The following is a 24609-nucleotide window of genomic DNA, read 5'->3' as shown; positions in this document are numbered from 1 at the left end:
TCCAGCGAGGCAGTGATGAGCCGGTGCTGCCGGTGGAGGGCTAAATGGGGCCGGCTGCCGGCTGCTCATAGTTTTGTTTTTTTTTTTTTTTTTTTTTTTTTTGGGGGGGGGGTCATCACGGGTGCGTGGATGGGGGAGGGGGTGGGGGTGGGGAAGAAATTCCCAGCTGCTCCAGCCGCATACAGAATATGACACAACACTTCCAAAAACGCCGTCCATATTCTCCTAACAGGTGGGGCGCCTGATATGACAGGGGATGAGGTTGCAAAAGTCCTCACACCCACTTCGCTGAAGTTCAATTGCAGTTTCAAAAAAGTGCAATTTGGGAGGCTGGAACGGATTAACGGCATTTCCGTTCACTCCAATGGGGAAAAGTTGATTTGAGACGCTCGCAAGCAAGACGACGGGACAAACGAACGCCGCCGAGTCGAACTTCTTTCAGCAAAAGTCCGACGGAACCGTAGTGGTCCAAATTTGCGGCGAGACGTGTCGCAGGTCGAGACGACGTAAACGGTCCTTATCACCCGGAGCCGTTTGGCGCCCGGCCTCGCACGTCGCCGCCGTGTTTGAGGAGCTTGTTGTCTCTGCTTGCGTCGCCGCGGCGACGGCTCATCCGCATTTCTTTGGCCGGGCTGATTGCGGGCGAGCGCGTGGCGTCGATCAGCGTGGACCCGATCACCGGGCGGGGTCCCTCGTCGCCGTGATCCCATCCGGGAACGCGCAAGAACTCGTTTGGACCACTCGGGGCCTCCCCGCGTAGAAGACGACATCAATGGCGTAACCTCGCACGTGGAAACCAGGAATGGCGGTCGCGGTTCTCGTCGACGCTGCACTTAACGCACTTTGTGGTGTTTTTCCAGGCGAGGGATGAAAATACACGTGCAGCATCACGTCGGGGGACGCCTAAAAAAAAAACGACAAATTCCTCAACGAAAGCGTCCAAATTGACACCACTTTTCTACATTGTTCAATAAAAAAATACAATTAATATTAATATCCCACAATCCAGCGAAAACTCGACATGTTGCCCAAACGATTGATTTTGCACTTTATGATCAAATCTCAGTTTGATCAGCGTTATCTTGTTTTGTCTTTTGTCTCCCTTGGCAACCTTTTGTCCCTCCTGTAGTTTCTTTTTTTTTTTTTTGGGGGGGGGGGTTTCAAACTTAAGGCCCGTGGGCCAAATCTCTACGCACTCGTGAAGTAGTGACATTCTACTCGTGTCCCAAATGTGTGCAAAGGGGGGCAAACCTGTTGAATAAATTTGACCTTGAATAATCATACGACATCCTTGATATGAATCTTCAGGTCGTACTAGCGAGCCGAGCGGCGCTGGTCGTGGAATAAATACTGCAAAGGGGTTTCCACGTGCAGTCGTACCAACAAAGGAAGTCTTCACCAGCTGCACGGGAGGGGGGGGGGGGGGGGCGCTGATGAAATCAAGGGAAAGCACCTGTCCTCCATTAGTGCAGGTAATCCAGTTAGTTTCGAATAAACGGTTGGGGGTCTTCTCCGGTGTCCCTTAAAAAAAAGCTCAAGAGGCCTCCAGATGCTGTCTCTGGTGCCAGCAGGCGTACTCACTCGTACTTGCTTTCTGCACGCCGCATTTGAAGCGCACTAAAATGAGGGACACCTAATAACTAAACGTCCGACGTTAGGTACACGGAGACTGTTTTTAACGTCGAATGCAAGACGTTCACCCCGAAAGCGGAAGGTACACGTATGCTAACGTTTCAGGTGTAAAAGCAGCCCACGTTTGCTCATTTCTGACTCCAGAAGCACACGTACTCGTTATTAACATGTAACGTGGGTACAAGAATACTAACTTGTACTTTGTAAAGCGGAAAACATATTTGTCACATCCAAAATGGGTCACAAAAACATATTTTTTAACCCCTAAAGTGGTGTAAAGACATGCTGATTTTTAATATCGAAAGCAGGTCACGCAAACTGCAGTTTTTGACGCCGATATTCGGTCACACACATTTTTATATTTTTTCAATCCTCAAAAGTATCTGGCGCCAAAAGTAGTTTGGAGTACACCGTACCCCGTTTATGCCTGTCGAATGACTTGGCCCACGAGGCATGGCAAATATATTAAAATCATAAAGGAATCGTTGATCAGTGAAGTGCATTTCTTTTTATACTGTTTAGGTCGAGCGCGTCAGCCCTCCTGTTTCACGACTGTAAAATCTTTATATTGGTGCCACCTAGCGGAGACATTTAGTAATGAAGGTACAATTTTTGGAGGTGCAGTTGTACACTGAGCCAGCTGGGGGCACTGTTTAGTAGCTTAATGGCTGGCTGACTTCGGGCTGACTAAAACGTGCCTGAATAAAAATGGAAGAATAAGTATATTCTTATGAGCTATTTTTATTTTTACTTATACTTAGAAATAAAAATAACAAAAGATAACCGTAGCTAAAACATGCGCGAACATTCAAGTCTTGCCTGCAAGATAAAGCAACCTCAAATATTGATATAACAATGCATCATATCGTTATTTCTCTTCTGGTACAGTATCAATACATCAGCATTAAATATTGATATTGTGAATTGACTACTGATACTACACCAAGAAGAGCTGATACACACGCGTAATTATCAATATATTTTTTTTCCCGCCTTAAAGCAAAGTACATTAGCATCAAATATCGATATTGTCACATCGTGATCGTCTTCTCTTGTGCTCCAGTATCGATACACTAGAACCTAATACCGAAGTTGTTTTGTATCTTTACCATCTACCATCATTCAAAGATAAAATATCAATACAGCCTTATGAAATATTGCCATTGTACTGTATCGTTTTCTCTTATGGTAAAATATTAATACATGTACACTGTACGTGGAACGCTGATATTTTGATGGATCTTCGTCAGGCGCACTACAAAATATGGATACAACTGCATCAAATGTTGCGACGTCTTTGCACGGATTATTCCGTGTTATCGCTGATACATAATCATCAAATATCGCTAACGAAACCGACAAAAAGCTGACAAACAACAATGAGAAACTTGGCCGAAAATCAAAGCAAATCATAGATAACAATTGACGAAAAACAATCATAATATGATGAAAATACAGAAAAGACGATCAAAAATTGTACACAAAAGGAGAAATGTATACTTTTTAAGTGCCCATTTCTGGAAATATGGAATACAAAATGCTGATAAAAGTGCTGATTTTAGTGTGGTTTGAATGTCGGGAAAAGGGAGGAAGGCTGATGTGACGTTTTCCTGGGTCTGTAGTCTCCCGCCAGGCGGTCTGAGGGCGCCCCCCCCCCACCCCCCAAAAAACCCCCCAACCCATCTACCCCCCCATCCCCCCTCCTCCTCTTCTCCGTGTTTACCGCGTTACACGTTCCACGACTCTTAACGTTTCACTGAAAGGACTCCAGAAGGTTTGCGCTATTGTCAATGTAAACTTTGGCCTTTTGTTTACATGCGACTTCCCTTTGAGGCCGACGTCCCGTTTCGCCGCCCTTTTATTGGATCATGTCAGCAAAAGCTCGCTCTGTGTCCACGCCGCGTCTGCTTCCAATTTTTTTTTTTTGGTCTCATCGACGGCCAAAAGATGTTCTGGTGTTTTCTGAGCGACGTGGTGCGAAACCTGCGGCCCTGGGCCCGTACGGGACTGTACTCGGGACTTGCCTGTCTCCACTTCAAGCCTCAGTACTCGACTTTGGAAAAGGACACACAGCTGACATAAAATGGCAAAAAAAAAAAAAAAAAAACGGAAAAATGTTGGGAAAAATAATAACATAGCGGAGTCAAGAGAATATCTCCAATTTTTTCTGAAAATCAGAAAAAAACAAATAAAAGCGAATGATAAATATAAAACGTTTTAAAGTTTGGTACAGCAAGAAAATCGACAAAAACAAAACGTGGAAAATTAAAAGAATGAACAAATAAGTGAAAAAAAAATGTTTCACAAAACGTCGCTCGTCGCATGACGGCCGGCGTTGCCGCCGTTTCCTGTCACGTGACGTGCTGTTTGCCCACCTGGCCTTCCGCAAACAGGGCGTCAACACGCCCGTCAGTTCACGGACGGCAAACGCCAACGGCCTTGTGGTGGTGGTGGGGGTGGGGGGGTTAGCGCCCCCCCCCCACCCCCGAAAGTCATTCACGTTGAGGGCTTGTCCATACTCGACTCTTTCAAAATGTCGTCTCACTTACCGGCACTTCTCTCGCGAGTAGGGCCGCGAAAAGAGAAGGAAGTCGGCCATTTTGTTTTACAGCTGTCATTTTAGCCGTTTTGAGGAGCCCTGAAAAGATTTTGAAAATTCAGCCCCTCAAGTTTGTTTCAATTTGCTAGCATAATGAAATTTTGATCAACGCGTTGACTGTAAAAACAAAAACAAAAACTCTTAAAGAGCCCCGCCGCCCCCCCCCCAAAAAAAAACACAGGAAGTCTTTCTTTGCCGTGAGAGGCGGCCATTTTAGAGGCATTTTGCCCTTGTCTCGGAGTTTTCTTGAAAATTCAACCCCCTCGCTAAAAATGTCACTTTGGTCTATTAAATTTGCTTGAGAGATTTGTCATGAGTAGACCCCCCCCCCCCAAAAAAAAAAAAAAAAAGTTTAAGAAAGACACAGGAAGTCATTTCAAGTGGACACGTTTGGGTCGTTTTGGCCGTTTTCACGAGTCCAAAGAATTTTGGAAAATTGGCCCCTTAAAATTAAATTGAAATTAAAAATTAGATCAGGGCCAACTAAACTTACCAAAAGTCTCAAGACGAAGGAAGTCTGCCACGTTGCTTTCAAACACGATTTTCACTCTCATTTTGCTCCTCCGAAATCAAACTTGTGCAGTTACAAAAAAAAAAAATAACAATAAAATAAAACTAAAAGTACATTTTTCGTCTTCCGCAGGCAACAACAACACCGCCCGTCAGCACAAAACTGGATGAAAGTGACTTTTTGTCTCCACCTCAGCTATTTTCAATCAAACAAATGCAACACGTCCCGAAACAGGCATTCGGTGCCATTCCCGGTGCAGCCGCTAGATGTCACCAGCGCACCAGTGTTGATTCTCTCGCATGCTGCGTTCACGGTCACGCCTCTGCGGTCGCAGCAGTTTTTGAGGGACCCCATTTGGACCCCGAAGACTTCAAAATGTGATTAGCGGAATGCGCGTGTGCAAATCCACAATGGCCGCCGTTCCCTCCGACTTGCCCCGTTCTGGCCTTTTGTCAAAATGGAGGACAAAGTTGGGGGACGCCCCAAAATCAATTCATAAATGAATAAATAAAATGGAAAAATACATCCAAAAATTGCGGAAACGGCCAAAAAAAAAAAAAAAAACAGAATTTGCGGGGCGCGGTGGCTCGTGCGCTTACAATAAACCTCGGAATATGAAATTTAGATTCACGGTAATGTCGGGAATTTGCATTTTATGATATCATTTTCTGTGAAACCACAACTTTATTCCCAGTAAAAAAAAAAAAAAACAACTTTCTGAGGGCCTCCACATGAACAAAGGAAGGAAAAGAAAAAAACAAGTTATTACATATTTGTCAAAATTGCAACTTCATTCTCAAGGAACTTTCAATTTTTTTGTCGAATTGCAACCTTGGCCACTATGATACATTTTTGCAAAACTACAAAGTTATTATCCATCCATCCATCCCTCGATTTTCTGAGCTGCTTATGCTCACAAGCTTCGCAGGAGTGCTGGAGGCGGGGGAACGCCCCGAACTGGTCGCCAAACACTCAGCAGTAAATGACAAAGTCGTTCACCACAAGATGGCGGCAAAGCACTTTTTTTTTCCTTTTAGACCGGGTTATGGCCTGACTAAATGAAGCTCCTCCCCTTGTTTCAACACAGTTCACTGCCACTCATATCCCACCAGATGGCGCCAGAGCGATGTTTTGATCTTCGGCACAGCAAAAAGAGAAAATGTGAGTTTTCCTGCAAATAATGGAGGACCGGTTTTGTCTCCTCCAGCAACGCAACAAGGTTGTCGTTGTTGTTGTTTTTTCCGGAGACGAAAGCCGAGGAGGATGAAAATCCATATTCGGAGTTGACGTCCGTTTGCAATAAAACATAACGCTATTGCTTTCAAATTTCAAAATAATCCATACGCCGACGTGACGCTGACGGGGATCGAACAGATTTTCAGAGGTTCAAGTTTTTGTTTATTCACGGCTCGGGAGCACCAGTTGTCTTCCATCACCTGAGGTGAAAATTTCAACAAATTTATGTTTTTGTTTACGTCTGCCGGTCGTTTTGCTTCACGTCAGTGTTTCGCAACCTCGGGTCGCGGTCCCCGATAGGGGCTCGTGAAGCTTTCCTTGGAAGAAATGGAAACGCGCCAACAGTCGGAAGGTCTTTGCCTCAAGACCCAAGTCCCGAGTCAAGTCACGAGTCTGAGACTTTTGAAACCGGACTTGTAAACTGACTTGGGACTTATCCGTCTCCAATTCAAGTTGCCAGTCAAGTCGCAAGTCCCAGACTTTGGAACGGGACTCAAAACTTGACTCGGGGCTTTGCCCGTCTCCACATTGAGCCTCAAGTACTCGACTTTGGAACAGGTCTTGGGACTCTACTCTGGACTCGCCTGTCTCCACTTTAAGCGGTAAGTACTCAACTTTAGAACAGGTCTTGGGACTCTACTCGGGACTCGCCTGTCTCCACTTCAAGCCTCAACTACTTGACTTTGGAACCGGACTTGCGTCTTGACTTGGGACTCCCCTGTCTCCACTTCAAGCGGCAAGTACTCGACTTTAGAACAGGACTTGGGACTCTACTCGGGACTCGCCTGTCTCCACTTCAAGCCTCAAGTACTCAACTTTGGAACAGTATTTGCGACTTGACTCGGGACTCCCCTGTCTCCACTTCAAGCGGTAAGTACTCAACTTTAGAACAGGACTTGGGACTCTACTCGGGACTCGCCTGTCTCCACTTCAAGCCTCAAGTAATTGACTTTGGAACAGGATTTGGGACTCTACTCTGGACTCGCCTGTCTCCACTTCAAGCCTCAAGTACTCAACTTTGGAACAGGACTCGTGACTCGACTCGGGACTCGCCTGTCTCCAGTTCAGGTGGCAAGTCTCAGACTTTGTACTCAAAGTTAAGTCGCAAGTCTTACCCCACGAAACGTGATGAAATCAGTGCGTACTCTTTAATTTACAGTCAACAAAGTTTGTAAAAACATTAAACTGGGTGAAAACGTCATCCATCATTTTATCCAGCGTTAATGGGCTGCTGGGGAGTCCGAAGAAACCGGACTTGATCCGCTCCAGCGTCGGACGCTTAAGGCGACCGGCAACGTTCACTTTCTCTCTTTCCAGTGGTGGGCCGGCGCGTCCAATCCAGTGGAGGTCTCCGGAGCGGCGGGGGAGGAGGGACTGGGACTGGGACCGGGGACCCCCCCCCCCCTCCAAGCCCTCTCCAAGCCCTCTCAGTCTCTCTCTCTCTCTCTCTCTCTCTCTCGCTCACTCATTTTTCCCCCGCTGGTCTCGCGACGCGCACGACACTTCGCCGGAGTCCATGTGAGACCGGACGACGACTTTTTTTTTTTTGCTTCCGTGGGGCGCGCGACAGCCTTGCATCCCGCATCCCGCATCTCGGCACGGCACCGGACGTCTCCTCGACGAAGGTAACAAGAGCGCGACTCGCGACTCGCGACTCGGGTCTGCGCTGTCGTCTTCGTCGTCGTCTTCGTCTTCTTCGCGTCTGGTTGCTGCGCTCGTGCTCGCTGCGTTCGAGCAACTTCTTCTTCGCTTCGGTTTATTTTCCAATTTTTTTTTTCCGGGCTTTTCCTTCAAAGCGGAAACGAGGAAGTGGCGTCTATTTTTATTTTATTTTTTTTTTAAAAACGACGATTGTTGTTTTTTTCCACGGGCGTGAGCGGGTCGCGTCTCCGGGACGTTTTAAAACAAGGAGGAAAAAGTTTCAAAGAGGTTGCAGGGATGCGATCGCAGGCAAATTTTGGCGAGCGGAGCCTGAACGCACCGTTCGGGGTTTCGGATTCATCACTTGGGTGACGTCGGGAGTTTGTGGACGCTCGTGTTGGGAATCCGACATCTGACAATGGTCAATCGCGGAGCCTGAACGCAACAGTCGTCGTTTGTTGAAGACGACTTGCACAGTTTGAATTGCAGACATTGAACGCACCATGGTTTTATTTTGCACTCAAAAGTTCAATTCGGCAACCCTGAACTCAGCATCCAAGAAATGTATTTGTCCATTTTCGGACCACCAACTCAACATTTACTGTTTACAAACAATTACAATCGGAAACATTTGAATTCTGTAGTATTTGAATTCAACAAATGCCACTTTAATTAGTTTTTATTTTTTTTATGAATGAAAGCATTTTGTTTTCACTGCGCACTCAAAAGATTGACTCGTTAACCCTGAACGCACCACTTGCCTTTTAATTCAACCACTCTTTTTGTGCTTTAACTCCTTTCAATTACGATTATTGCGGATTGCGAACCCCAAATGCAGCACCAGTGTGATCGTTCCAAGAAAATATACTCGGGAAACCACTTGATTGAAATGCAGACCCTGAACGCACCACTGGTGTTTTCATCCAAGAGATCACTTTTTTTTTTTTTTAAATTCATCAAATGTTGCGGACCGTGAACGTAGCATTAGTTTGGAATGCATCACTTTTCAAGCCAAATTGGAGTTGCAGACCTTGAACTCACCACGAGTTCACCAATTCCGCACCGTTATGCTCAGTTTGACTTGCTGACCCTGAACGCACCGCTCGTGTTTTGATGAGTAAAGTTTTAGTCTTTGCTGAACACATCATGAACGTGCACCATTTTTCATTTTTCTTTTTTTTTTGGTTGCCATGGCCTCGGGTGTCTGCGAAAGTGGCCTGTCTGTAAATATCATATTTTCAATAATCATTCATTTGCTTTATTTGTGTGAGAATGGTTTTCTTTCAGGTCTCTGAAATTCTGGACGGTTGTTTGAATTCGGGCCGTGGTTCCCAACATTGGCGGGAAATGACAAGAATTTTTCTCAATTGCTCCAAAAAGATGAATTATTGACAAGAAGCATATTGATCTTTGTTGCTGTATTTATGGCGGTGAGGCAGAAAGAGGAAATGATTGTCCGTCCGTGGTGTGCCGTGAGATTTTTCAGTTGTAATAATTTTGTATCCGCTTTGGCTCCATAAAGGTCGGAAATCACGGAATTGGGGGTTTCCAAATCCAGGGTCGGGGGCTCAAAATGCGTCCCGCTGTGAAGAGTTTGACGTGATTCACCGGATATTTTTATTTCAATGTAGAGCACAGAATGTGTAGGTAAGCGATTGCAGTCGGTGGCGTTTAGAGGGGGTGGGGGGTCAGGGAGGTCTGGGTTAAAGTGTGAATTGGTGCGTTTAGGGGGGTTGGGGTGAAGCCACAATGAATGATGAACAACAACAAAAAAAAGGAGTAAAAAAAAAAAAAAAGTCTCGAAATGGGGAAGGTCCGCGTGGCGTAGCGTAACTAAAGCGGCATTTGCATATGAAAACTTGGCGCTGAAAGAAATTCCGCCAGTGTTGCCGCAGTTATTGTGGAGCGGGGCTAAGCGCTAAGGCTAAGCGCTAATGCCCAAATCAGTCATTCTCAAAGCGTCGGCGGATTAAATGGCGCCGAGCGACTCTGACTCGCGTTCGGGCCGCCGAGCGCGCCCCACTTGTCCGTTCAACTTTTTTTTACTGCAGTACAGTCGCAGTTGATGTGCTTCTTTTTGCCACAATTTGTTTGGAAGGACAAATTCAGATTGTTTTCATATCTGCTCGGATTGATGGACGGATCATTTGTGGCCGGCGTATGATACGGGAGGCTTTGCGGTCCATCGTTCCGGGCGGATACGGCAGATGACAACATCCCGTCCGTCGGACATGATGTGGGGTTTGCTTCTCGGGCACGGGGCGTTCGATTTTCCCACGAGGCCCCCCGACCCCACCCCGATGTCATCGCCTCGCTGGTTCTTGAGGGGATGATGGACGTCCTTTCCCACGAAATCCGCCGCGGCGCCTCCCTTGCCTGGATGGGTTTTGGTTCAAAAGAGATGAACAAAAGCGGGACGGTGGAGCAGCTCGAAAGCGTCGGCCGCGCAGTTCCGAGGACCGGGGTTCGAGTCCCGGTCCCGCCTGCGTGGACTTTCCTCCCGCATCCCAAACACACGCAACATTAACTGGACACTGTAACTTGCCCGTAGGTGTGATTGTGAGTGGGAACGTGCGACTGGCTGGCGACCAGTTCAGGGTGTGCCCCGCCTCCTCGCGCTAACGTGACAAAAGTTAAGTTGACGCCTCTCCAGTCATTGAAAACATCACCCGACGACTGCTACGGATGACATTTTGCCGTCGTCTTCTGCTATTTCCTGCAAAACGGCAAAAACGTCCGCGCGCCTGCCAGGAATTTGCGCCGTTGTCAAATCATCAGGGCCACAGTGGAGTAAGTGGCCAAAACGTCTGTCTCACAGTTCGGAGGACCGGGGTTCAAATCCTGAGCTTGCCTGTGTGGAGTTTGCACGTTCTCCCCTGCACACGCGTCGGTTTTCTTTCCAGGCACTCCGGTTTCCTCCCACATCCCCCCAAAAAACATGCGTTCATCGGAGACTCTAAATTGCCTGTAGGTGCGAATGGTCATTTGTGTCGATGTTCCCTGCGACTGGCCGGCGACCGGTTCAGGGTGTACCTCACCTCCTGCTTGATGACAGCTGGGATTGGCCTCGTGAGGATAAGCGTCTCGGGAAAAAAATGGAAGGATGGACAAATGATCACACGCCGCTTTTCACGTGCAGTTGAAGGCTTCCCTCGTCGACTTGGGCGTCGGGTCGAGAGGTTGTTGTCAATCTTGACTTGACGAGTTGAGCTGCATTTTGCCAAATGTGCACCTTCAAAAACAAAAAGAGGACTGACGTCAATGAGGATTATGATTATGATATAATGTTCTTATTTCATTCAACGCGGTCATCTGCCGCTGCGAGCGGTTCTGCTCCCTCCTTAAGAACTCGGGACGAACTACTCGGAGTAGTAAAGTTGGCTACTCGTGCGTGTTTTTCGGGATGACGAGTCGTTCCTTTTAGTTAGCAAAAGACGCTTTTGGCTCTTGAAATGCGCCCCCCCCCCCCGAAAAGGCTCATCACGGAGTCTTCTTTGCTGAAATCCGACTCATACGTTCCAGATGCGCGAGATTTTTATTTATTTTTTTGATGTTGAATGTCGTGCGATGACAGCGTGCGTGCGAGCGCGTTGACACAATCGTGTGTCTCGGCACGGCTGCTCAGCACGTGTGCGCGTACTGTACGTGCGCGTCCTCGCTCGTAGCGATGATGTCACGACGGCCGAGGCCCAAATCTTAACGCGACGCCGAGCGGCGCGGGCCATAAAAGTGAAAACGCTTCACGCGACCAACCGCAGAGTCGTTTTAGCCCCCTGCTACGTTTGGCGTCCTTACTCCGTCAAACGTTTCACAAATTGAGAGGACCCCAAAAGATTTTTCGATTTAACAAAAAAAAAAAAAAAAAAAAGAAAAGAAAAAGGAAAGCAAGCGAGGCATAGAACACACTAAATCACCAAAGTCCCAAAAAGAGATGCTTCAAAGAAACTCACAGAATTCACCCGTGAACGCTCCCGCGACCCTTGTGAGGATAAGCGGCTTGGAAAATGGCACAGACGCAACCGAACCAAGAAAAAAAACAAGCTAGCTGACGAGACTACCAGGCGCACTTGGACAAGACGCGAGTGGGCCGGGGCAGGGAGCCGATTGGTCGACACGAGGACGGGTCCGAACGAAGACCCAACGGGCCGGGCCGGACGCGGGAAAACAAAAAACACCGACAAATACAAACCAGATAAAGAACAAAAACAAAGGTCACGTTTTGAACTCGTTTTGTTCTCCCCTCCAGTTTTACTTTTCAATTGACCCGCAACGTTTGCAGGGAACACATAGATAGATAGAGAGATAGATAGAGAGATAGATTCCCCACAACCCTCATGAGGATAACTGGCAAAGGAAAATAGCTAGCTAGATAGATAGATAGATAGATAGATGATAGATTCCCCACGACCCTCATGAGGATGAGTGGCAAAGGAAAATAGACAGACAGACACAGACAGCTAGATAGATAGATAGATAGATAGATAGATAGATAGATAGATAGATAGATAGATAGATAGATAGATAGATTCCCCACAACCCTCATGAGGATAACTGGCAAAGGAAAATAGCTAGCTAGCTAGCTAGATAGATAGATAGCTAGATAGATTCCCCACAACCCTCATGAGGATAACTGGCAAAGGAAAATAGCTAGCTAGCTAGATAGATAGATAGATAGATAGATAGATAGATAGATAGATAGATAGATAGATTCCCCACAACCCTCATGAGGATAACTGGCAAAGGAAAATAGCTAGCTAGCTAGCTAGATAGATAGATAGCTAGATAGATTCCCCACACCCTCATGAGGATAACTGGCAAAGGAAAATAGCTAGCTAGCTAGATAGATAGATAGATAGATAGATAGATAGATAGATAGATAGATAGATAGATAGATAGATAGATAGATAGACAGATAGATGGATGATAGATTCCCCACGACCATCATGAGGATGAGTGGCAAAGGAAAATAGACAGACAGACACAGACAGATAGATAGCTAGATAGATAGATAGATGGATAGATAGGTAGGTAGATAGATAGATTCCCCACGACCCTCATGAGGATAACTGGCAAAGGAAAATAGCTAGCTAGCTAGATAGATAAATGAACAATGGTTGTGAGATGCTAGAATGATAATGCGATCGATAGATGTGTACATAGACAAAATGAAAGCAAGATAGATGCGAGATCGGCCGACGGATCGGCGGATGTTGGATATTTAGACGTTTGGGTCGGGAATGTTCCATACGTGGTACCGACTGCCGCAGACAAACACACCCTTGGCTATTAAATCTGAATGTAATTCCCATGAAAACACAAACACGTTTTCATAGTTTGGATCGAGACGATCCTTTTAGTCAAGCGAAGGCGCCGGTCGGCTTTTCAAACGTCTCTCGGCATTCGCCTTTCACCCCCGCCCAAGAGGCGGATTTGTTCAAGTGGAAGCGTTTTTGGCGGTTGGGATTTTGGTGGGTTTTGAGGGTCATTCCAAGGGCACGGCGGCGAAAAGTATCCGGCTAATCTGCCGCCATTACGCTGATTAAATCAGCGGGGATTTGGCGTTTCCCATCAGCCGTGATCAATGGCTCCAAAATCAATAGGACACGCGAGATCCTCTCAGCGCCGCGCCCATCTGTGCGCCAACAAAAATGTTGAGAAATGTTAAACGACACGGATTTGGGGGATTTAAAAAAAAAAAATGTAGTAATAAGCGGTTTGTGAGCCCGCCGCCCCCCCCATTCACACGTTGCTGTTTTGAAATTTAATCCCTCCGTCCGCTTGGTTGCCTGCCGTCCTTTCGCTTTTTATCTGTCACGCTATAGCTAATCTGTCACTCGCGTTTAGCGTTAATTAAAGCCCCTCACCCACAAGGCATAAAAAAAAAAAAATATATATATATATATATATATATTTCTAGGTGGCAGGGCGGCACAGTTGTGAGGACTCGGCTCCGATCCCGCAGTTTACGTGTTTTCTCCGGGTAACTCCGGTTTCCTCCCACATCCCAAAAACATTCAACGTTAATCGGAGACTCCAATTTGCCCCGAGATGGGACTGTTGTCTGTCTCCATGTGCCCTGCGACTGTCTGGCGACCAGTTCAGGGTGTACCCCGCCTCCTACATTATCGTATTTTTGCCTTTGAAAAAAAATGTAAGAAACCCCCCCCCCCATCTCGCTACTCCTCGCTAGTTTATTTAATTATGTACCTCTATGAAAGCTAGCTTAGCTTCCGTTGAACTAAAAAGTAGAAATAGTGACTAAAAGGGTGGTTATCAATCTAAAAGTATTGTTTGGGCCTGTTGTTGTATTGTACTGTTTTGCTTTTTGCCAAATGTGCCCCTAAGAAACCGTTTTTTTAAGCCTTGCTAATTGTTAGCATCTGTAACGCAAGAACGAAGCTATAAAAGCTCACGCTAACACGAAAAGAGTCGATAAAGGGGACGATAAACGACACTCGTCTTGCGTTTGTATCCCAGGATGAGGCAGTGTAAAGGCTGGAGGTACGGACTGCAGTTCCTGGTCCTGCTGGGTTTTCTGCGGACTGCGGCGCAGAAGCTGCCCACGCGAGATGAGGGACTTTTCCAGATGCAGATCCGAGACAAGTCCATCTTCCACGACTCGTCGGTCCTTCCCGACGGCGCCGAGATCAGCGGCTACATCTTCAGGGACACGCATAAAAGGTAAAAAAAAAAAAAAAAAAAAAATCAAAAATAGCGGCAGGAAAATTGTCTGAAATCACAAAATAAGATTGCACACAACATTGTGGAGCCAGCACACGTCAAATGTAGAAAACATTTTCTCTCCCCCCGGAAGATAAGCACGGATGAGCACGACATTACGGAGGGACCACGTAACCTGAGATTAAGGCTAAAAACTGCACACTTTCATTCACGTGAGAGACGGAAAGTTACGCTGATCCCGGTTTGAGCGAAATCTGACCCGGGCGGGTATCCGTCATGGTTCCTCCCAGGTACTACTTTGTGGTGGAAGAGGACAACACGCCGCTGTCGGTGACGGTGACGCCGTGCGACGCGCCGCTGGAATGGACGCTGACGCTGCAGGAGCTGCCCGAGGAGGCCAGCGGCGAGGCGTCAGGTAACGGACCGCGAGGACCAGGCCTTAATGACTGGTCTGATGCGGAAAAGCTTTCTTGAAGTCGCTCCGTCTGAGCGCTTGTGGGCTGTGGCGTGCCTTTCATTTGAGAGAATCAAAGCCACGACGTCCCTCTACTTAGGCCGCCCTCGTCCTTTCAAGTCGGGTGCCGGTCCGTCTGGCCGTCTGGCTGTCTTCCCTCCTTCGTTTCCCCCTTGGCCGCTTCTCACCAGAATTCCGACGCTTCTTCCACTTCGATAGGACGGTATTCCAAAAATGTACCAAGAGCCAAATCATGAAACTTTGGCAGGGAGAGTATCTTGACACGGATCAGGATACTTCGATGGATGAGGAAACTCTCCTATCTTGATACTACAGCAAAGACACCGATGGCAATCGCGTGTGACTGAGAGCAATGCTGATACTTTCCCATTTCACCACGGTTTACCCGCGATACCGATACTTTGCCAAGTCTGTTATGTGTCCGACCGTATGGCCGCGGCAAATACTGAAAAGTTCCATTTGACATGGCCTGCAGTGCTACTTTGAAACCAAAATGGTGAACGGCGGGGTTAAGGTTAGCCGTGTGATGCGAGCGTACTGAGCGCCTGGACGCGTGTCACGTCAAACCTCAGCCAGATGATTGATTGCCGGGCTCCGCTGTTGAAGACGTGTTCCTGGAGTCGCTTCCTAAAGTGGCGCAACCGTGTCCAGTTTGTTCTCATGGCTGTGCTGGGAGCGGATCACTGGAGTACACCGCCGAGAAGACTCTCCGGTCGACAAACATAATATTATGGTTTCTCCGGCAAGAGCTCGAACTGTTTCCGAAGCCACAAGGCGCTCCTTTGTAGCCGAGGCCAAGTCAACGTCGGGGGGGGGGGGGGGGGAGGGGGGGGCTGTGATCTTTTCGGGATGTTTGCTGTAAAAAAAAAAAAAAAAAAATCATCGCGCGCGTGAGGCTTCCTCGCCGTCTCGCTGCGGCCAACGTTCGACCGGTGAAGGGAGGACGCGGTTCTCGCCTCGCAGATGCTGACAGTATCAAGGCACTTTGCCAAAAATGCCGATAGCAACACGGTACGCTGCTCACAACGCTGATCGCGTCACGAAACTTTCGGCAGTTATCCCAATTGTAAGTCAATACTGTATAGAATACGGCATACTCTGCCAATGATACTTAACCAAGCGCACCAGTGGTACGGAGATTCTCCGTTTTCCTTCCGAAAACACTTTGCCGACAATAGCCGTGGCGTCGAGAAACATCGCCAAAGAAAGAGATCGCGATGCTTTGCCACTGATACTAAATGTGGTTCCTGCCTTGCTTTCAGGCCAGCCCGAGCCGCTGGACCAGCAGAAGCAGCAGGTGACGGCGGACGAGGGAACGGAGCTGTTCGCCTACAAGGGCAACGACGTGGAGTCCTACGTGGCCACCAGCGCGCCCTCCGGGCTTTACCAGCTGGAGCTGCTGTCCACCGAGAAAGACAGCAACTTCAAGGTGTACGCCTCGACCACGCCCGAGTCCGACCAGCCCTACCCGGAGCTGCCCTACGACTCTCGCGTGGACGTCACCTCGCTGGGTCGCACCACCGTCACTCTGGCCTGGAAGCCCACGCCGACGGGTTTCCTGATGGGCCAGCCGGTGCAGTACTGCGTGGTCATCAACAAAGAGCACAACTTCAAAAGCATGTGCGCCGCCGAGGCCAAGATGGGCGCCGACGACGCCTTCATGTTCGCGCCCAAGCCGGGCAGGGACTTCAGCCCGTTCGACTTCACCCACTTCGGCTTCGTCCCTCCCGGCAAAGACCGAGGCCCGACGAGCAACAGGATCTCGCGGGCGTACCCGGCCAAGGCCAAAACGTCGGACATTCACAAGTTGTGCATCGGAAACAAAAACATCTTCACCGTCTCCGACCTGAAGCCCGACACCCAGTACTACTTTGACGTCTTTGCCGTCAACTCTGCCACCAACACCAGCACCGCCTACGTGGGCACCTTCGCCCGCACTAAGGAGGAAGCCCGGCAGAAGACGGCGGAGCTGAAGGACGGCAAAGTCTCGGACGTGTTCGTCAAGCGAAAAGGCAGCAAATTCCTCCGCTTCGCGCCCGTGTCGTCGCATCAGCGGGTGACGCTCTTCGTGCACGCCTGTCTGGACGCGGTGCAGGTCCAGGTGAGGCGCGACGGCAAGCTGCTGCTGTCGCAGAACGTGGAGGGCGTGCGGCAGTTCCAGCTGCGCGGGAAGCCCAAGGCCAAGTACCTGATGCGCCTGCGGGGCAGTCGCAAGGGCGCCTCCACTCTAAAGGTCTTGGCCACCACCCGAGCGGGCGGCAAGCAGCCCTTCCCGTCCCTGCCCGAGGACACCCGCATCAAGGCCTTCGACAAGCTGCGCACCTGCTCCTCCGTCACCGTGGCCTGGCTGGGGACGCAGGAGCGCAACAAATACTGCGTCTACCGCAAGGAGGTGGCCGACGACTACGGCGAGGAGCAGAGGCGGCGCGAGCAGAACCGCTGCGCCGGGCCCGAGACGCGCCGCAAGTCGGAGAAGGTTCTGTGCAAGTACTTCCACAGCCCCAACCTGCAGAAGGCGGTGACCACCGAGACGGTCTCGGGTCTGGAGCCCGGAAAGAGCTACCTGCTGGACGTCTACGTGGTGGCGCACAGCGGACACTCGGTCAAGTACCAGAGCAAACTGGTGAAAACGAGGAAGTACTGCTAAAAAAAAAAAAAAAAAAAAAAATCTATCATAAATATATATATATATATATATATATATGGAATAAGTTTATTTAACTCTCTGAAAGATATACAGACTGACTACACACCCGTGGCGGAGACGGAACTGTTGCTGGATGGAGACGTCCACCTGTATATTTATGTTTACATTTCCCCCACGTCGTGAGCGGGATCATCTTTCGGTCGGCGACTGTCGAAAATCAAAAGAAGGGACAAAAAAAAAAAAAAAAATGACTGCTTATTATTACCGTTGGGATTCATTTTTATAACACACAAAAGAACCCTCGCGGTTCCGATGGCGAGGGTTTGCACGGTCGCTCTCGATTCTCCGCTTGCGTCCGCCCTACATTCCCCAAATTAGCGTCAGCGAAGTCTCTCAGTTGTCCTCAGGTGAGAAGGACAATTATTATTTTCCGTCATGCGCCTTCCCATCGGCTGGCGGTCAGCCAACGGGGAGCCCGATGCCATCGGTTCGGCTCGTCTGGAACACAAATGAAGACGAGCGCCACACAAAATGTTTGGATGGATTCAAACGTTTGGGAAAATTTGGGCTCAGGAATACAAAAAAAAAAAAAAAAAAAAAAAAAATCCAGGTCGCAGGGCTGAAATTCTTCAATTTTCATTTTTTGAAAAATATGTAAAATTCACTCGTTCCCTTTTCTGACTAATTGCCACTAACAATGTTGCGATACGTCGAGTGACCTATCAATCTTTTTTGGCGCGTGTTCAAATACGTTCAAAAAGTGCATTTTCACAAGTTCAAAGTATTAATAGGTGCATCATAGATTTTCACCCGTCGCGGAATTATCCACATTCGAAACGACGTGAGAATAATCAGTCACTTTTGCGCGTTTTGATTTTCGATTGCCGATTGAAAGCGGAAAGACGGAAAGCTGCCCGGACCGAGGAAGCCGGCGTGTATAGAACCTCTCGCTGCCTGTTCTCCCCAACGCTGGACTGAAACGTTAAATTATTTTCTACTTTTTCCTCTCTCTCTTGCTCTCGATGAAGTATTACCGTGACATTCCCCGGGTGTATTCGCGCTCTTGTACTCGAGTCCCGTGCTTGGAAGGTGTTTGTGTTATCGTCACTGTATCAACGTGCGTTTGTGTGCGCGAGCGACGGGCTGAATGTGCGCGCGAGTGTGCGTCACGTGTACAGAGTTGTCCGTGTCCAGTACATAAACGCTAAATATAGACGACGTAATCCCTGTGTCACCCCGGGTGTCGTGTTCTTTTTGCCCGAGCGCAATCGGGGATCGACGCGCCTGCCCTTGAAGGGTTACAACGGAGACCCGAGGAACCATCACGGGGCTCGTTGGAGGACAAGGGAACTGGAGCGTCCGCATCTTGAAAAACATGCCCACAAACTTGACGCTTTCTGAAATCGTGTATTCTTGGAAGTAGTTTGGGGTGGGGGGGTGGGCGCGAGATACTCGGGAGGGAAAATTTCCCCCCCCCGACACCTGTTTCAGTGATCAACATAAAATTGGGTGGACGCGTCTTTCGCGAGCAAACGCTCAAAAAAGTCTCAAGGAGCGACGGGAAGTCAGCCATGTTGGTTTGAAAATGTCATTTCTCACCGAGTTAGAAAAGATGGAAAAGAAAAATCAGCCCTCAACATCAATTTCACTTTGTAACATGAAATTTGGTGGACGTCCATCATGAGAAAGATGCACAAAAAAGTCTCAAGGCCCGACAGGAAGTCAGCCATGTTGGTTTTTAAATGACATTTCTCACCGAGTTAGAAAAGATGGAAAAGAAAAATCAGTCCCTCGCATCAATTTCACTTTGTAACATGAAATTTGGTGGATGTCTATCATAAGAGAGATGCACAAAAAAGTCTCAAGGACCGACAGGAAGTCAGCCATGTTGGTTTTTAAATGACATTTCTCACCGAGTAGAAAAGAAGGAAAAGAAAAATCAGGCCCCAACATCAATTTCACTTTGTAACATGAAATTTGGTGGACGTCCATCATGTGAAAGATGCACAAAAAAGTCTCAAGGACCGACAGGAAGTCAGCCATGTTGGTTTTTAAATGACATTTCTCACCGAGTAGAAAAGATGGAAAAGAAAAATCAGCCCTCAACATCAATTTCACTTTGTAACATGAAATTTGGTGGACGTCCATCATGAGAAAGATGCACAAAAAAGTCTCAAGGCCCGACAGGAAGTCAGCCATGTTGTTTTTAAATGACATTTCTCACCGAGTTAGAAAAGATGGAAAAGAAAAATCAGCCCTCAACATCAATTTCACTTTGTAACATGAAATTTGGTGGACGTCCATCATGAGAAAGATGCACAAAAAAGTCTCAAGGCCAACAGGAAGTCAGCCATGTTGGTTTTTAAATGACATTTCTCACCGAGTAGAAAAGATGGAAAAGAAAAATCAGTCCCTCGCATCAATTTCACTTTGTAACATGAAATTTGGTGGATGTCTATCATAAGAGAGATGCACAAAAAAGTCTCAAGGACCGACAGGAAGTCAGCCATGTTGGTTTTTAAATGACATTTCTCACCGAGTAGAAAAGAAGGAAAAGAAAAATCAGCCCCCAACATCAATTTCACTTTGTAACATGAAATTTGGTGGACGTCCATCATGTGAAAGATGCACAAAAAAGTCTCAAGGACCGACAGGAAGTCAGCCATGTTGGTTTTTAAATGACATTTCTCACCGAGTTAGAAAAGATGGAAAAGAAAAATCAGCCCTCAACATCAATTTCACTTTGTAACATGAAATTTGGTGGACGTCCATCATGAGAAAGATGCACAAAAAAGTCTCAAGGACCGACAGGAAGTCAGCCATGTTGGTTTTTAAATGACATTTCTCACCGAGTTAGAAAAGATGGAAAAGAAAAATCAGCCCTCAACATCAATTTCACTTTGTAACATGAAATTTGGTGGACGTCCATCATGAGAAAGATGCACAAAAAAGTCTCAAGGCCAACAGGAAGTCAGCCATGTTGGTTTTTAAATGACATTTCTCACCGAGTAGAAAAGATGGAAAAGAAAAATCAGTCCCTCGCATCAATTTCACTTTCTAACATGAAATTTGGTGGACGTCCATCATGTGAAGATGCACAAAAAAGTCTCAAGGACCGACAGGAAGTCAGCCATGTTGGTTTTTAAATGACATTTCTCACCGAGTAGAAAAGATGGAAAAGAAAAATCAGTCCCTCGCATCAATTTCACTTTGTAACATGAAATTTGGTGGATGTCTATCATAAGAGAGATGCACAAAAAAGTCTCAAGGACCGACAGGAAGTCAGCCATGTTGGTTTTTAAATGACATTTCTCACCGAGTAGAAAAGAAGGAAAAGAAAAATCAGCCCCCAACATCAATTTCACTTTGTAACATGAAATTTGGTGGACGTCCATCATGTGAAAGATGCACAAAAAAGTCTCAAGGACCGACAGGAAGTCAGCCATGTTGGTTTTTAAATGACATTTCTCACCGAGTTAGAAAAGATGGAAAAGAAAAATCAGCCCTCAACATCAATTTCACTTTGTAACATGAAATTTGGTGGACGTCCATCATGAGAAAGATGCACAAAAAAGTCTCAAGGCCAACAGGAAGTCAGCCATGTTGGTTTTTAAATGACATTTCTCACCGAGTAGAAAAGATGGAAAAGAAAAATCAGTCCCTCGCATCAATTTCACTTTCTAACATGAAATTTGGTGGACGTCCATCATGTGAAGATGCACAAAAAAGTCTCAAGGACCGACAGGAAGTCAGCCATGTTGGTTTTTAAATGACATTTCTCACCGAGTTAGAAAAGATGGAAAAGAAAAATCAGCCCTCAACATCAATTTCACTTTGTAACATGAAATTTGGTGGACGTCCATCATGAGAAAGATGCACAAAAAAGTCTCAAGGACCGACAGGAAGTCAGCCATGTTGGTTTTTAAATGACATTTCTCACCGAGTTAGAAAAGATGGAAAAGAAAAATCAGCCCTCAACATCAATTTCACTTTGTAACATGAAATTTGGTGGACGTCCATCATGAGAAAGATGCACAAAAAAGTCTCAAGGCCAACAGGAAGTCAGCCATGTTGGTTTTTAAATGACATTTCTCACCGAGTAGAAAAGATGGAAAAGAAAAATCAGTCCCTCGCATCAATTTCACTTTGTAACATGAAATTTGGTGGATGTCTATCATAAGAGAGATGCACAAAAAAGTCTCAAGGACCGACAGGAAGTCAGCCATGTTGGTTTTTAAATGACATTTCTCACCGAGTAGAAAAGATGGAAAAGAAAAATCAGTCCCTCGCATCAATTTCACTTTGTAACATGAAATTTGGTGGATGTCTATCATGTGAAGATGCACAAAAAAGTCTCAAGGACCGACAGGAAGTCAGCCATGTTGGTTTTTAAATGACATTTCTCACCGAGTAGAAAAGATGGAAAAGAAAAATCAGCCCTCAACATCAATTTCACTTTGTAACATGAAATTTGGTGGACGTCCATCATGAGAAAGATGCACAAAAAAGTCTCAAGGACCGACAGGAAGTCAGCCATGTTGGTTTTTAAATGACATTTCTCACCGAGTTAGAAAAGATGGAAAAGAAAAATCAGCCCTCAACATCAATTTCACTTTGTAACATGAAATTTGGTGGACGTCCATCATGAGAAAGATGCACAAAAAAGTCTCAAGGCCAACAGGAAGTCAGCCATGTTGGTTTTTAAATGACATTTCTCACCGAGTAGAAAAGATGGAAAAGAAAAATCAGTCCCTCGCATCAATTTCACTTTCTAACATGAAATTTGGTGGACGTCCATCATGTGAAAGATGCACAAAAAAGTCTCAAGGACCGACAGGAAGTCAGCCATGTTGGTTTTTAAATGACATTTCTCACCGAGTAGAAAAGAAGGAAAAGAAAAATCAGTCCCTCGCATCAATTTCACTTTGTAACATGAAATTTGGTGGACGTCCATCATGCGAAAGATGCACAAAAAAGTCTCAAGGACCGACAGGAAGTCAGCCATGTTGGTTTTTAAATGACATTTCTCACCGAGTAGAAAAGATGGAAAAGAAAAATCAGTCCCTCGCATCAATTTCACTTTGTAACATGAAATTTGGTGGACGTCCATCATGTGAAAGATGCACAAAAAAGTCTCAAGGACCGACAGGAAGTCAGCCATGTTGGTTTGAAGCAGGCATCCGTCACTCAGTAAAGCTGAAATTTGGGGGGGGATTTTCAAAACGAGAGCGCCACCCGCCCACATGAGATGGCGTTGCCGGAACGTCTCCGCGATCCGATCGACGGGGCTCGTTGGGGTGAATTGGTCGAAGTGGAGCGATGAGCCTGGTAATTTGCCGGCCGAACGGCGGCCGACATCAGGTTTGATTTGCAGCAAGGCTTCTTCACGCGTTCCTCGCTTTCCACATTTGCCAGCCGCAAGTCGCCCGCGTCAGGTTCTTTTGGGAGCGCCGGCGAAGGTCTCGGGCAGCTTAGCGTCGACGGAGCGGAGGAAAGGCAGGGAGCCTCCCGCGGGCCACCTGGTTTCCATTAACCTCCCGTTGCCTCGCAGTCATGCGGAGGAGCTTCCAGGGAGCAGCCCGGGTCTCTCTCGGGTGACGGCGTCCAAGTGAGCGGTCGCTAGTTGTAGGCCTCGACGCACATCCACTCGAATTCAGGCAAAGGCAGCGATTCATATTCCGCGACACCGGATGACCGCGGGATGAAATGAGCTCGATCGCGGCCCCGGTTTACGGAGGACCCGCTTCACCGCCGATTTGTTTTAGGAACAGTTTTTGAAAAGAAACCTTTCCTCGGGGTTCTACGAGTCAACGGTTTAGCGAGACAGGAAGTGGATTGAAACCCACGTTCCTAAAATTCAGCCCATTTCAACGTGAGGTTTATCAATTTCAAACGTCACGTTCAAAGGTGAAATCCATTTCTTGAGTGACACGCTCGAGAGAGTTTGTGTAAAACGGAGCCGCGTAAGAACAAAGGCGGTCCGGCGGTTTTGCCACGCTCGGTCGGAGCTGCGATTCCCCCAAAAGGGCGGTCGAGTGAAAACGGGGTGACCTCGCCGCTTCGGGAAATGCTTTATTCAGCCTTGAAATAGGGAGTTGCGGCCAGGCGGGGGGCGGCCGGGGCCCCCTCCCGTCGTAGCGGTATCAGGTTTGCACACATCAATTTTGGAAAATGGTGTATGGAAGCATTTGTGCGGTGGCCAAACGGGAGGTCCCCCCCCCCCAGAGAAAATATTTGCTCCAGTCTGAAAGAATCTCCTCTCCGCCGGGTCCTAAATGCGATTTGTGTCGTTTTTGGCCGCCGGCGGTTTGGGGAAAAAGCGCTGAGTTCTGGGGTCTGGCGACGGTCCCGGAGAGTCCGTCGTTCATTAATAGACAAATGCGTCTCTGTCGTCTGCTTCGACAATTAGTCCGACCGATAGCGTCGCCGTCCGTCGGGCTGAAGCGGTTCGGGACGTTTGGACCGGTTCCCCGAGGAGATTTTCAATAAAGTCCGGCGTTTGAAAGACTTTTTTTTTCTTCAGCGCTTTTGCTTTTTCTCAGCCAAAGAATGCGACCGACGCCCGTCGAGACATTCGTGCAATTCGGAAGTTGGAGGAAATGCAAAACATCGGCGACGTCATTCTGGTGAGCTCAACGTTTGGGGAGGAAAAACAAACAAACAAACAAACAAAAAAAAAGATGAGCCATTTTTTTCAGGAAAATTTGCCAGAAATGCTCCGTTTTTTCCTTTTTGGAAAATTATTTCATCACATGAACAATTTATTCATTTTGATACTTTTTGTCAAAAATCTACTGAAGCGTATCGCGGCCACACCAAGAAAAAGCTTCACTGTCCCGTTATAATGTGATATGTTTCATGTTATCATGTGAAAACATCATGCTATAACATGGTTGATTACATGCTGCAATGTGAACATTTCATGTTATAACTTGAAATGAATTACCGTGTAACATGAAACATTTCACCCTAAAATGCGATAGTGGACTTTTTTTTGGTGGGGTGTGGCACCAATACGCTTCCGTGATAGAAAACTGACGTAATTTTGCAAGGCTAAAACATATATTTTTAAAGAATGTTGGAATTTCCCCCACAACAAAGAAGTATTTTCTGGGTGGACCCCGCCTCCTGCCCGTTGACAGCTGGGATAGGCTCGTGAGCCTGGTGAGGATAAGCGGCTCAGAAAA

The 24609-nt window shown here is 47.2% G+C and overlaps 1 protein-coding gene and 1 long non-coding RNA gene across 4 annotated transcripts; one reads left to right on the top strand and one right to left on the bottom strand.

Moving 5' to 3' along the window:
• The first annotated feature begins 7482 nt into the window (after window positions 1-7482).
• On the top strand, window positions 7483-17422 carry ndnf (neuron-derived neurotrophic factor). Of its 3 annotated transcripts, none has more exons than XM_061825729.1 (4): window positions 7483-7603; window positions 14097-14300; window positions 14591-14715; window positions 16038-17422. In XM_061825729.1, the coding sequence occupies exons 2-4, from the start codon at window positions 14098-14100 to the stop codon at window positions 17420-17422; spliced, it is 1713 nt and encodes a 570-aa protein (XP_061681713.1). In that variant the 5' UTR covers window positions 7483-7603; window position 14097. The 3 variants fall into 3 exon arrangements, with proteins under 3 accessions (XP_061681713.1, XP_061681714.1, XP_061681712.1); XM_061825730.1 differs by lacking the exon at window positions 7483-7603 and adding an exon at window positions 11598-11830; XM_061825728.1 differs by lacking the exon at window positions 7483-7603 and adding an exon at window positions 13612-13770.
• Window positions 7569-14693, bottom strand: LOC133503792 (uncharacterized). The gene is made up of 3 exons (XR_009795839.1): window positions 14560-14693; window positions 14129-14279; window positions 7569-10851 (listed from the first exon to the last, which is right to left on the bottom strand). It is a non-coding gene; the product is annotated as an uncharacterized LOC133503792 (long non-coding RNA).
• Window positions 17423-24609: the final 7187 nt, after the last annotated feature.

Source organism: Syngnathoides biaculeatus, chromosome 7, assembly GCF_019802595.1.
Source record: "Syngnathoides biaculeatus isolate LvHL_M chromosome 7, ASM1980259v1, whole genome shotgun sequence".
NCBI lineage: Eukaryota > Metazoa > Chordata > Actinopteri > Syngnathiformes > Syngnathidae > Syngnathoides > Syngnathoides biaculeatus.
Note: the sequence above shows the minus strand (reverse complement) of the source record. Positions and strands in the feature narration are given on the sequence as shown.

What these genes read in the sequence shown, in the direction of transcription:
- ndnf (XM_061825728.1), top strand. An exon ending in TTCAGGGACACGCATAAAAG is followed by an intron (nt 14,301 to 14,590) that starts GTAAAAAAAAAA and finishes GGTTCCTCCCAG; the next exon opens with GTACTACTTTGTGGTGGAAG. An exon ending in GGCCAGCGGCGAGGCGTCAG is followed by an intron (nt 14,716 to 16,037) that starts GTAACGGACCGC and finishes CCTTGCTTTCAG; the next exon opens with GCCAGCCCGAGCCGCTGGAC.